This window comes from Nestor notabilis, unplaced genomic scaffold (genome assembly GCF_000696875.1).
Source record: "Nestor notabilis isolate BGI_N333 unplaced genomic scaffold, ASM69687v1 scaffold8826, whole genome shotgun sequence".
In the NCBI taxonomy this organism is placed as follows: Eukaryota; Metazoa; Chordata; class Aves; order Psittaciformes; family Psittacidae; genus Nestor; species Nestor notabilis.
In genome coordinates this window covers 37,621-50,677 of record NW_009931436.1, presented here as the reverse complement: position 1 = coordinate 50,677, position 13,057 = coordinate 37,621, and the positions used below count along the sequence as shown (strand labels likewise).

General features: G+C 50.4%; 1 protein-coding gene across 1 annotated transcript in view; it reads right to left on the bottom strand.

The window, feature by feature from the left end:
• The window catches only part of GTF2IRD1 (GTF2I repeat domain containing 1), a 42,741-nt gene that overhangs the window by 12,090 nt on the left and 17,594 nt on the right, over positions 1-13,057 (bottom strand). Inside the window, exons 11-21 of the mRNA XM_010015895.1 lie at positions 10,012-10,049; positions 8,931-9,011; positions 7,142-7,231; positions 6,541-6,600; positions 6,018-6,083; positions 5,222-5,405; positions 3,990-4,048; positions 3,748-3,813; positions 2,840-2,923; positions 2,098-2,281; positions 1,265-1,293 (exon numbers count right to left, since the gene is read on the bottom strand). Of these exons, the coding sequence (XP_010014197.1) occupies positions 1,265-1,293; positions 2,098-2,281; positions 2,840-2,923; positions 3,748-3,813; positions 3,990-4,048; positions 5,222-5,405; positions 6,018-6,083; positions 6,541-6,600; positions 7,142-7,231; positions 8,931-9,011; positions 10,012-10,049 (941 nt within the window). The remainder of the gene's footprint in view (positions 1-1,264; positions 1,294-2,097; positions 2,282-2,839; positions 2,924-3,747; positions 3,814-3,989; positions 4,049-5,221; positions 5,406-6,017; positions 6,084-6,540; positions 6,601-7,141; positions 7,232-8,930; positions 9,012-10,011; positions 10,050-13,057) is intronic.

Here is a 13,057-nt window from a genome sequence, read left to right as displayed (position 1 = left end):
GCTTCCCAGCCAGCTGGCAGGTTGAAGTATTTGCCTTCTGATGTGCTCCTTTGTTAATGGTGTGATTTGTGTCAGATCAGCGTCTCTTAACGTAATTATACCGATCACAGTGGAGGGACAAGAAGACAAGATGCGGCTGCAGGAGCAGATACATCCCCAGCTTGCTCCGGTGTTACAGCCGTGTAATTCCACAGAAAAGCAGAGTTCTGCAAAACCTGCATTTCACTGAGGACTCATTTAAGGCCTTGCCAATGCAAGTCAGCACCTTGCTGCTTAGGACCAAGAGAAAGGAAATCTCAGGCCAAAATCCACAGAGGTCTCACAAGACCTCCCCATCATCTTGGCTGTGCCATACACAGGGATGCAGAGGGTCAACACAAGGACCATGCCCTGGACTGAATCTCTCAGACAGCTCGCCTTTTGTTAGGGCCCGCTCGGGTGTCTAACACCTTTTTGCTGTTCCAAATAAGGGCATATAAATGTTTTTCTCTCTGTCATATTTGTCTTCCCTAAATTGTGCCATCCCCATGGAAGCTGGCCAAGGAAATGGGAAGCCATCAATAAAGGCGACAACATTTTTTGCATCCATCTGTGCTCTTCCAACAGTTGTAATTACAGACATTTAGAACTGAGGCAGGTTTTTACCCACACTTCTGACGGCAGTTCTCTTTGCTGGGCAGCCTAGACGTGAGAGACAGAGCTACTGCAGTAAGGCACAGGGAAGGACACAGCTCCGGATAGTGGTTTCTGCAGTTGGGTACAGAGCACATCCCAGACACCGCATCCTCCCCTTTTCCATGTCTCTCCCGTGTATCTCCACATGGGATGCCCACAAACCAGAGAGGGATTTCACTGCCATACTGCTGCAGCTCAGTGTGGACCCTGTGGTTAACCACCCCCTTCCCACGACTCTCCCTTGCCACCGAACCTGCTAGCTCATTGCAACACTTATTTATTTTAAGAAAATGCTTGAGAAAGCAGGTGCTTTCTTAAATACAGAACACAGATCCCTGCCCTAGATTAGCTCTTGAAAAATGCTGCCATTTCAAGGGAACGGCAGCAGTACCGAGGGGTGATGCTGTTTCAGTCAGGGGAACTTCAGTAAATGCACCAAAACCCAACAAAACCAAAGTGGGAAGCCCAAGAGAGTGAGGTCAACCTTCCTCCAGCTGAATTATTGTTCACCATCCACAGCTTACAACTCCCTGACCATCACTAAACGTTATCGTATGCATTGCTTAAGCAAAAAGGCAACATCTCTTACCGGGTTTGGGGATGAGTCCTTGAAAAGGCCTGTGAAAGATAAGGGAAAAAGGAGATTTAAAATGAAAAGCCACTTGGAAGCCAGCACACCCAGACCCAGCATCCTTCTGTGGCACAGGGAAGGTCAGAGATCAGCCTGTCTTTTGCACGCTGTGCCACAACTGGTTCAGGACCAGCAGCAGCTTTGCAGGGATAGGGTCCTTATGGCCATGCTTAGGGCAGCACGTGCCCAGTTGGCAACAAGACAGGCAGCATATGGCCCAGTGAGAGGGTGATGGAGACACTCTTAAAACCAGTTTTTTCCCTGACACTGATCAAGTGCTTTTTGCTTCAAACTTGTGTCCATCCCCTTTGGTTGCAGAAGCCACAGGACCCTGCCACAAATGGGCAGTGGGACCCTGAGCACTGCCTTGCACCAGCAATAAACCAAGCAACATTTCTCCTGTCTCATGCCTCCTAGAAGAGGGGCTGGGGTCCCTTCCTGGGGCAGGGGGTTGGAACTAGATGATTTTTAAGGTCCCTTCCAACTCAACCCATTCTATGACTCTGTGATTTCTCTGCCTGTACCTCTCTCACACCAAGCACTGTTTTCTCCTGCAAGTGCTCTCCCCACCACCTCCAAGAACAGGGGACAGGAGGAAAGAGCAGAAACCTCTATTTTATGGTACTCTTCTTCCTGTCAAACCATTAGCTGCCAACTTAATCGTCGTCTTAGGGGCTGGAGGCATTTATAGCATTTACAGCCCTACCCCAATGGGGCTGGCAGAGCTGGGCTGCTGCTCCCTCCTCTCCCCCTCCTGTTTAGCAGTGTGTCTGACACTTCTCACCATGTACCTTGTCACGGTGAACTTGATTTTATCGGCGACAGCCAATATCCTCTCCAGGTTCTGCGAGCCGAAGGTGCATGGCTTCCTGAAGGGGATCCCGGGGGGCAGCCCCTCTATAATCACTGACCCTGGATTGCTCTTGATCCGCTTATATGGCACTTGCACGGGGTATTTAATCCCCAAGGCCTCACCTGCGAGAGAGAAGTGAGCAGTAAGTAAGCAGTAAACGTGTGGGATGCTATTTCCACCCCTGCTCTGGCTCCATCTCAATGCTTTGGGACATTATTTTGGAGATAACTCTGTAGGCATGTTCCCTCTCTGAGATCTAGCTGCAGGATGGAGGCCACACATTTCCTTGCAAGTAATTGCTCTTGTGGGTACCTGGGAGACCCACAAGTCTCACCCATGCCTAGAAAATGAGGATAACAGCATTTCTCTGACCTGCTTGATAAAGAACAGATGCTGGGGCAGGCAGGCTGCGGAGTGCCCTGCAGAGCCTGGGTAGGTGCCCTAGGGACAGGAGAAGAGGCGTCTGCTTGTCCCCCAATGCTCTCTATCATGGACTCCCTCAAGCACTTGCAGCAAAGAGCAGTAATTCCCACCATTCCCTCTGAGGTGCAGTCGCTCAACGGGGAAGTGAGAGAAAGCACCAGGCAAGGAGGAATAGAGAGGAGAGGGGAGGGATAGGAAGAAAAAAATTAGGAGGGGATAAAAGGAGAATAAGAACAACTCCCCCCCTGGTTTCTCACCATATTTCTTATTGAACAGGTCCTGGACTTGTTCCCGCAGCGTGTTAGCGATGTCTATTCTGGAAAGCCTGGCATCATAATTTTCTGTAAAATAAAGAAACAATTATGGACTTCTGCTGGTAAATTAAAAGGCACTCTGTGACTTTTAAGTAATGCCATTTTCTAATTATAGGAAAGTCCTTATCTTGCAATTAGCTAATCTCTGGAGTGGGCCATTCAAAGTCCTTAAAAATAATCTAAACAGAAATATGTTTTTTTTCCCCCGCCTGTTTGCTAAGAATAAAAGCCGCATGAAATCGAAGATTCACTTGTGATAATTACCGGTGTTAAAATAAATCACACTCCAAAGCCGCTCTGAGAAGCCCAAGCCTGTGAAAAAGCCCCTGTCCCTCCCTGCAAACCCTTGCAGGCCCTGATAGCCCAAGGAAAACGGATGTTCGAGCAGGGCAGGGCTTGCTCCTCAGCCCATGGGCTTCTCACCATCACTTCTTCCCCCAGTGGAGCCACTATGACGGGATCAGTGTTTATACAAACATCACCCAGGTGGAAAAAGCCCCAGAAAAGGCAAACCCTGAGGCCTGGAAACTTAATTATGTGTCTCACAAGGTCAGACAGCAAGATAAGCAAAGCTGGTTAATTAGGGCACCATCTCTGAGCTTCTTCGTTGGACCTATGGGACTGGCTGCCCTGTCTTCTGGTTGCCTGTCCTTCCCCCCCTCTCACCCCAACACCTCCTCCTCTCCTTTCCCCTCTTCTTCTCCCTCCAATCCTTGCCTTACTCCTCTGCCAATCCACCAAGCCCCAACACCCCACAGCCACCCCCTTCCCACATCTATTTGCTCTATACAGCCCCTACAACCATCCAGGGCTCTGCCTCAAACCGCCCTGAGATGTCTCCATGCCCTCACCTTGAAAGCCCTGCCTCTTCACAGCATCCTCCAGCAGCACCTCGCTTGAGTCCCTCTCACTGGCAGCTGAGAAAGGGGACATAAGAGGAATTAGGACTCATGGTGCTGCTACATGGGATGCACAGGACAGGGGTTTCCAGCCAAAAACCGAGGTGGGGAGGGAAGGCAAGAGAAGGAAAATGCTCTCACTCCTCTCCTACCTAGTCCTTAATGGCCCGGCTGCCGGGCATCTCGCAGCCTACCTTTGGCTGCCGGGCTGTCCGATGCCGGCTCCTTCATGCCCTCTGCCAGCAGCTCCGGTCTGGAAAACAGGGAAAAGCAGAGAGCATGTGAGTGAGCTCCCCAGCCAGTGACACCCCGCTGCTCCAGCATCCCCCAGGACAGCGCTCCCACAGCCACAATCCACTGCCTGTGTCTAGCTCATGCAATTTTAAAGCTCCTGCAATGCAGCAGGGGAACTTTGGACATAATTTTTATGCCAACAGACACTTTAGTGAGCTGCTACAACACTCCCTGGGATAACATTAAGTTGGAGATGGCTGAGCAGCTTAAATGAGCAGCTACAGACTTTGAGGAGCCATGGTCCATGTTTCTTGGGGATAGGAGAAGCTGTGAACAACTCCTTTCAACATACAATTGCCCTCAAAATTGTCACTTGGGTATCTAATGCTAAAAGTGCACAGCGAGGCCATATCAGGGCTCATTACAAGCTGTGCTGAAGCTGCATCACAGAGAAATGGGTGAGGGATGGGGATGGGAGAAAGCCCGAAATGTGGTTGGGATGGCCTGGGAGCCGCTGATCTGACACCACAAAACCTCCAAGCTCTCAATGTTCATTTTCTGTTTCAGGCACCCACCACACTGATTTTGCCAGCTCTCTCCTCTGCAAGGGAGCCTGAGTCAGCATTTAGGTGAGAAGCCCCCCAGACACCTAAAGACATTTTTAAATCCATCTCTGCTGGATCCGCTCCCTCTTTCAGGGCAATGCTGTCTTGTTATGTTGGTCTTGGCTTCTCACACTCTTCCCCCAGCTCCTGTGACACTCTCTGCTCCCCAGCACAAGGAGAGAATCCTCCCTGATGCCCACAGCATCCCATGTGCACATTTGGACCTCAGCTGGAGCCACTTCCTATAGGAAAACCCTCTGGGGCTCTCAGAACCTCTTCTTGCCCCATACCTGGGCTCCTTGAAGATTAAAAGCTCTGGTTCCTTCACCTACCCTGGATGCTTCCTGCTGCTGTGGCCAAACCTTTGCAAAAGTGGGTTAAAACCCCAAAAGACACCAAGGGAGAGATGACAACACCACCACTGCCTCTCAGGGATGGTCCAACAAGGCAACAACACTTTGTGGCTTCTAATCAAGCAAATTTATTGAAGGTGACAAAGTGATGGATGCTCCCCAGGACACAGCACAGCAGCAGGAGCTCCAAGCAGGAACATCCTCTCCATGGGATGGCCACTCCACCTGCCTTACCTTTTAATGACAAACTGGATGTTGTTGCTCGCTTGCAGGATCTTCTTCAGCTTCGCAATCCCAAAGCAGTTGGGGCGCCGCAGCAAGATGCCCTCTGGCAAGCCCACGACAAACAGGTCTTCAGGGTACATCAGGAACTTGGAGTAGGGAACTTTGACCGGCTCTGATATTCCTATGGCTTTTGCTGCATGGGGATAGAATGTCATTAGTTTGCTGGACCTTTACATTGGGTCAAAGCGCATTGACATGTTATGTCAGTGGGAAGGCTGAACTGGTTTTTAGGGAGTTTGTTGTCACTCTGTGGCTGGTGGAGATGTCCCTGACACTGGTGGACATGAGATGAGGGATAGAGCCAGGCAGCCACCTGAAGCTGGCTTTAGAATTCACTGCATTAATACAGCCTGCCTTTTGGTGGCACAAATAAAGGGGCTTTCTATAAAGGTTGCAAGCACCTCTTCACCAGGCAATGGGATCCCACATCCAGACCTCCATGGATGTCCCTCTGCTAGGTGAGGGGAAAGAACGTGCCTGGGGGCTGAAGGCCAAGGCAGCAATTCCTGGGCTGCAGCCAGTGAAAAGGCATCAAGGAAACCAAGGGGGAAGAGTTGCAATAACAAGGCCCAGGGAGATTTGAAATGCATTTGTAAGCCCAGCAGACAGCAAATGAACAAATTAGATTGCACCTTCACTCAGATGCTGGTTTGGAAACGGCAGGTGACATTTCTGAGCAATTAGGAGCTCCCCACGGCTGAGGCCGGTGCTGAGCATGATGTATGTGTGTTAATGACCATCTTACCGTATCTCGTGTTGAACAAAATCTCAACTTGTTTCCTCAAATGACTTAAAACGTCTCCTATACCATCTGAAAAAGAGAAACAAGAAAAAAGAAAAAAAGAAAAGGAGAGAGAGACTCTGAGAAAGAAGCTTCCTCTGGGGCAAGCAATGCACAGCACAGGTGAACAGCCCCTGAGCTCTGTCAGAGCTGGCCATGCACTCTTCACGCCTCCCAGATCAGTGCCAATCGCTGGCAGCCGCCTCCAGGCTCATCCCTGAGCAAGGAAAGGCAGCATTGTTCCTGCCACGGAGGTGAGATAACAGCAAGAAGGCAAAAAAATAGGGGGAAAAGTAAATCTGGGCAAGAGGGGGGAGGACTGAGCCCAGGAACATGGCAGTACCCTTCTGTGCTGAGCCTTTCAGAGGCTGAATGCTTTGCTCATGATGTAGGAAACCCACAAAACCCAACCCAAAATACTTCTGTGTTCATCCATCTTTCCAAACTTGCAATGATGGGCAACACCCAGGGTTCATCGTCCACTCACCTGATCCCTCCATCTGCTTTTCTTCATGTCGCGACTCCTCACTGGGCCCCTTTTCTGTCCCTGATGAGGAAGAGGAGGGTTAGCAAAAACCAGACCAGCCATGAGCAGGAGTTCTCCAGGTCCCCTGCAGTCACCCAGCTGCCCCTTCCCTTCCCTAAGCTCTGAGCATTCATCCTAGGACAGGCTCTGGCTGGCAGCATCATGCCAGGAGCTACATAAGCAGGATAAACCCGTAGCCTACATACCAGAGGTGTGCTTGCCCTTCAGTGTGGGCTTCCTGGGAGAGACCCAGCACCCAGCAAGAGCAAAGGCAGGCACAGCGCTGGCAGCATTCCCCCAGGTAAATCCCAGTCATGAGCTGGGCAGAAGAGCTGGGGTTTGCAGCATGCAGGGGATGGAGAGGGCCTAGGATGGAGTGGTGGTGCCAGAAAAGCCACCAGGTTGTCTACTGGAGCTCCCAGCTGGGCTGATTGAGGCCATGACAGTGGAAGTGGGTCCATCCCCACCACCTTGGCTCGTAAATGGTTTCACTCATTTTGGACACATGCACAACCTCCCGTGTCCCCACGCACGGGACCTGCTGGATCTTCATTTCTGGTACCTGCCACCGTTTCTAGCATGTAGCTGGGCTCCTCCGAGGGCACATGCGCGGGCACTGGGTCGTGCATCTCATCCGAGCCAGGTGATCGGTCTGCAGACAAAACCCCATGGGCAGCTTTTGTGCCGATGCTGGGAGAAAACCATCCCCACAGCAGGGTTCAGAGGGTCTGGGCCCACCAGCAAGTGCTGAGTGAAGGGCACCCTGCTCCCCAGAGCCCCGCACACTATGGCCCCACATCAGGAGCAGCTTTGAGGGGTGCATCTGGGACCAACCAGAGCTTGTCCCTGAAACATAGCCAACCTCTCAGCCCAAAGGAGGAAAAGATTTCTTTCTAACCTCTGCGGAAGGTGAAGAGCAAAAATAGTTCAAAACTATTTACTTGGCTTAACTCCAGCTAGACACTCAATTTTGGCTTAAAAAGTTAATGCTGTTTGACTTGGCTATGCCACTGGGGAAAACCATTCCACTAATGCTGCCTTCCTCCTCAAAATCATACCTCCTTGGGTTTCCCCTATGTAATCTGCATGCCCTCTTCATTTAAACCTGTCTCCCCTAATGCTGGGCTCTCCAATACCCTCAAAGAACTCTCCAAATTTAGCTTTAAATAAACCTCCAGCTAGTTTAAATACTTCAATCAGGTCACTTCTTAATCATCACCTCACAGGATAAATAATCCAAATTTCATCAATTTCTCCCTGTAGGTGAGCACCTCTTTTCTATTAATCCTCCTCCCTGCCCTCAGCTGTACTCCCTCTGATTGAACTTGATCTTCAAACAAGGTAAGAAAAGGTAGACTCTGGACTTGAAGCATGATCTACCCGACACCAAAGTGGTAACACCTCCTCCTCCTCACACACCCCGCCAGCTCACTGTGTATTAGCTTTCTTCTATTAACTGCCAAGTTGAAAATTAAAATGTTTGATCTACCACTATACTTTGTTCCTTCTCTTTCCGCTATATTAACCGTAAGTTAAGTCCATCCTACAATAAACCTGGAGTGACTCCCCAAATATCACTGTATTAAGGGGACTGTGAGAGTTTGGCTAAAACAGAGATTGCACCAGTGCCGTGGGGCCGGGTGCCACTGCTGTCCCCAGCTCACCCTCGGGCACATTGGGAGTCCTGTGGCTGCCCTCATTCTGGTGAGATTATTAATTAATGTTTGTAAAGCACACTGCAAATGCAGAGTGCTAACTAGCCACTCATTAAACTCTGAGGATCATCCTACTATTTGCTGTGCTGTCCAGGTCAGGTAAGTGGGAAATAACTCCTAGCTACCCCCCAAGCACCTAACTGCTCATTTCCATCACCACCAACCTCTCTGGGGGAACTCATCAGTGCCACCAATTCCAACATGTTTTCAGCATGTGCTTAATACTAAACCTGGTCTTATGACCTCTTCCCAACCAGGCTGTTTTTCTAACTTAAGGACCTCATCAAAACATCCCGCGCTCGATACCTGGGATCCTCCAAGCCCGTGCGAGAAGGAAAGCAGCAAACCAGGCTCGCTTTCTCCAGGGGAAAGGCAAGATAGAAAAGCAACGAAGGAGAGAGAGAAACAACAAAGAACCCTAAAACATCCTCCACTGCCCCCAGGAAATCAGCTCATTCCCAATATGCCCCTTAAAATGACTTTCAGTGAAGGAAGATCATTACATGGGCATGGGAGGACCTTCTGAGCTGGGATATACCCTGCAAACACCTCTTCTCAAAGCAAAATGCTGAGACACAATGCAGTAGCCCTGCCTGCACAGAGGCCACTGCACGCAGATGGAACCCCAGAACCTACCTGGCACCGTGATCTGGATGATGTCCAGCTCATCTGGCTCAATTTTGATCTGCCTGATCCCACCCAGCTCTCCTGAGGTACCTACCGGGGAAAGGCAATGGAAGGCAATCACCAACAGGAACTAGCAATGTGCCACGTCTGCCCACCAGTGTGGGCAGGGAAACCACAACCAGCTGCCACTTCAGTGCCAGCCAAGTAGGCTTCAGCCAAGGAGCCCAGTGGTATCAAGCTCACAGGATGGAGATACCCAAAGGGCACCTGTGGGCATGGCCTCTGTTGGTGCCATCAAACCAGCTGTTAACCCTCATTATGTGCTCATTTCTTGGCTTTCTTCACTTAAAATGAATTGGGTCACCAACAAGCATTGAGGAGGATGCAGGAGGAGCCATCTCCAGTGGGTGCTCCAGGCATTTTTAATGCTCCCAAACTCCTGCCTGGGACATGCCCCTAGGCAAACCCGTGCTCTGGAAGGGCTGACTGCAGCCACATCCCATCAGGACGTGATCACCTGAACCCTAGCAAAATTCAGCATGGTTTGAACCCAGCTGCCCCAGGAGGATGCTTCATGTGTTGCTCAGCCCAGCTGCCTCTTATCTCCAGATAAATTTCCCCACTTGGGGTGGGACTGGTTCACTGCAAAGGGCTGAGTCACAGCTTGGGCAGGCAGGACATGGAGGCTCCATGTGGCATTTCAATGGGTCCAAGCCCCTAAACCTGGGGAAAAGCATTTCCTTCTCACTTGCAGTGCTCAGAACACTGACACCACTGACTTCTTGTGACCCAAGTGTGGTGGCTTTCAGGGAGAAGTGATCACAGACACTGAAGGCTTCCCTTAGCTTTGCATTCAATAACATGCTTGTCTTGTTATTTCAATGCACACACTTCTGGAGCCCAGCTGAAAGGTCACAGGGTAAAAGCATTCATCTCTGCATCTATTAAATGGCAATAAAGTCCTTATAGAACTATGCCATGGGGCAACCAGGTAGCTGGTGCTGCATATCCAAATTACTTTGCAGGCAGCTTTCTCTATGCCCTCCCCCTGATATCACTATTTTGCAAGAGAAAATGAATTATTCCTCACCTGGTTCACAGCTTTCAGAAACAGTACACTTCTCGGACCTGGAAGGGAAAGGCAGACAAGAGAGGTGGTCATGGAGCAGCCAGAGAGCATAGGATTGGTCCTGGCAGGAGGGAGAAACACTGCAGTCCCTTGTGATGCCAGGCACGGGCTGTGGAGGGGTCGCTGGGGAACCCTGGTGACCCACGGTCCCAGCAGTGGCACGCATCTGTGGCTGCAAGGGAAAGCCACAGCCTGCAGGTTTCTGCAAATAAGCCCTGCTCCCAAACCCTCCCTGGTGCTGCACCACTGCTGGTCACAGCCCTGCCTCTAGACACTGATGGATGTAACTGCAGCAAAGAGTTCCTGAAAGCAAGAGGGGTTTTAAGCCCGAAACCTGGTTGGCTCCATCCCTTTGCAGCAGAGAGGAGTGTATAACACATTATTACAATGTGGTTACTCATGGAGCTAAAGCAAATAGGGAGGAAGGAAAACAGTCAATTGATTTGGTAAATATTTATTCTGCTCAAAGTTTTTCTCCCCTGAACACTGGGCACTATCCCAAACTCACGTCTATAGTTAACTTCACATGCCTAGGAATTTACACAAGGTGTTCAGCATCCAAATGAGATTACTTTGCATTCTCAGGACATGTTTGCTTTCTGTCTCTCTTTTTCTTAAACAAGAACAACCACGGCTCTTTGGCAGTAAGGGACCCAAGGAATAGCACTGGAAAACCATGCTCCTCCATGATGCTGGTCCTTCAGGGGGAAGGACCCCTGCTGGCTCAGGGGACATGTTCAAAAGCACTTCTCTCACCTAAATCCACTCAGCTGTATCAGCAGAACAAACTAGAGGCAACACAAAGGAAGCCAAGAGTGCTCTTGAAATGTTCTTCTAAATGTGGTATGGGTAAAAAGGATCTCTGGTCTAGAAAGTACTGCATGTACTACCTAGGAGCCTTGGGAAGGGTTTTAAACTTTCCCACGTCAGGTCAAAGTCAACCTTTCACTAAGGAAACAGGAGGAGGTTCCCTGGGGAGTGTGCTACCCCTCACAATGCCTGTCTGTTCTCCCTGGAGTATCTGGCCCTGAACTGGACTCTGACCTGGGTGGACCACTGCTATGGAAATGCTCTGCTCCTGACAGGAAACAGAGGTTTCTCACTTGCTGGAAGAACAAAGTGGGATTGCCAGCTCTATTTTCCTGCAGGTAGGTGTTATCAATGCATTGGGAGAGTTGAGTTTACCCCTGCTGTAGACAAAGCAAGCTGTGTACCATCCTTGATTCATGACTCCCTTTGTAACCGGAGGTGCACATGAACCTCAGGGTCCATGGCCCAATTCAATGTGCACACACACAGTGAATCAGGAACAAGGCATCTATGCACACAACTAGGCTAAATTCTAAAGGGACCCTTCAGGTTGTGCCAGGGTTACACCAATGGAAGCGGTTAGCCCAGCCCAGCCCAGTCCACATCCCAGCACCACTATGGGGAGGGCAATCCAAGCCACCCCTAGAAACACTATTTTTCCCTCACAGGGTTTTCTACAGTGTTTTTTCTGCTCCATGCAACCTGTACCTGGCCCAGAGCTGGAGTGCAGGTGAGATGGGGACAGTGCAACATCAATGAGGGCTGTAGGGGACCACAAGCCTCTGGCCATCCTTGGAGCTCTGCAGTGGCAAACCTCAGCTCCCACCCCACCAGCACGCTCCCAGCTATTGCTTTGCAGAAACCAGCTCAGCATCCCTAACATCCCATCCTGCCACCTTGTTTACAGTCACACCAATTAAACTACACAGTGGGATCTTCTGTTGCAAAAATTAAACCTGTCCTAATTGCAAATGTTAACAAATGAAGGGGAAAATGAGGAGCTTGAGGCCAGATTTCAGCCCCGCAGTGTGCTTAGAGGCCAGTGGTATCTGAAGCATCACTGTTTCCCCTGGTACCCAGTGTACAGGGGATGCTCTGCTGCTCCCCGAGTCTAAATGCCTCCAGACATTCAGCGATTCAGCAAGGTGCAGAGAGCAAAAAGTGGTTGAAGAATGGTTCTGTGGATAAGCTTTAGCTGAGGATCCTGAAGATTTGGGTGTAATTCCCTGTCACACCAGTGAAGCACCTCAGGCTGGGACCCAGCCCAACCAAGTTCCCATTGCAGACATCTCCAGATGAGGCTTTCATCCAGAGTCCGTTCATTACTGGGGAGAAAACGAGGCACTTGGTTGAAGAATGGTTCTGTGGATAAGCTTTAGCTGAGGATCCTGAAGATTTGGGTGTAATTCCCTGTCACGCCAGTGAAGCACCTCAGGCTGGGACGAGCCCAACCAAGTTCCCATTGCAGACATCTCGAGATGAGGCTTTCATCCAGAGTCCCTTCATCACTGGGGAGAAAATGAGGCACTTGTAGGGTGTGATTCCTCCAACCCATTTTAAATGGCTGGAAGGGGCGGAATCACACAGTGCACTGAGCTTGCTGGAGTCACTCAGCCAGCCCTGGTCTCTTAGGGACACCCAAGGTAGCCACCCTCATCCTGCCTCTGTGCTGCAAGACCCTGCTTCACAGCACAGCATTTGGGGGTGCTGAGCACTGGCCATTTCAACCCATGTATGACACTAACACACAGAGCAAAACATCAGCCACAGAGACCTGGTCCGGGCAAGCCAACCCAGCCACCCATGACCTCAACATCCTTCCCATGACCATGGTTGACTCTTCTTCACTAAAACCACTGAGGTGAAGCCACACATCTGAGGAGCCACCTCCCTTCACAATGCTCAAACATAGCATGGCTTGTATTACACCAACAGCCCTCACATGCAACGGTGCAAGGAAGCAGCAACAGGATGTTGCGTTACAGTGCTGGCTGAGGGTGAATCCTTTTGCCACACTTCAACACTGGAGATCACTCCTGCAGATAATCCCAGTCTGCATGGACACAGCCCCAGTTCCATTAGTTTTGTACAAAGTAAGTTTTGTACAAAAACGGTGATGGTGCTGAGGCGCTGGCAAAGGGTGCCCAGAGAAGCTGGGGCCGACCCATCCCTGGCCGTGTTCAAGGACTAAGTGGAC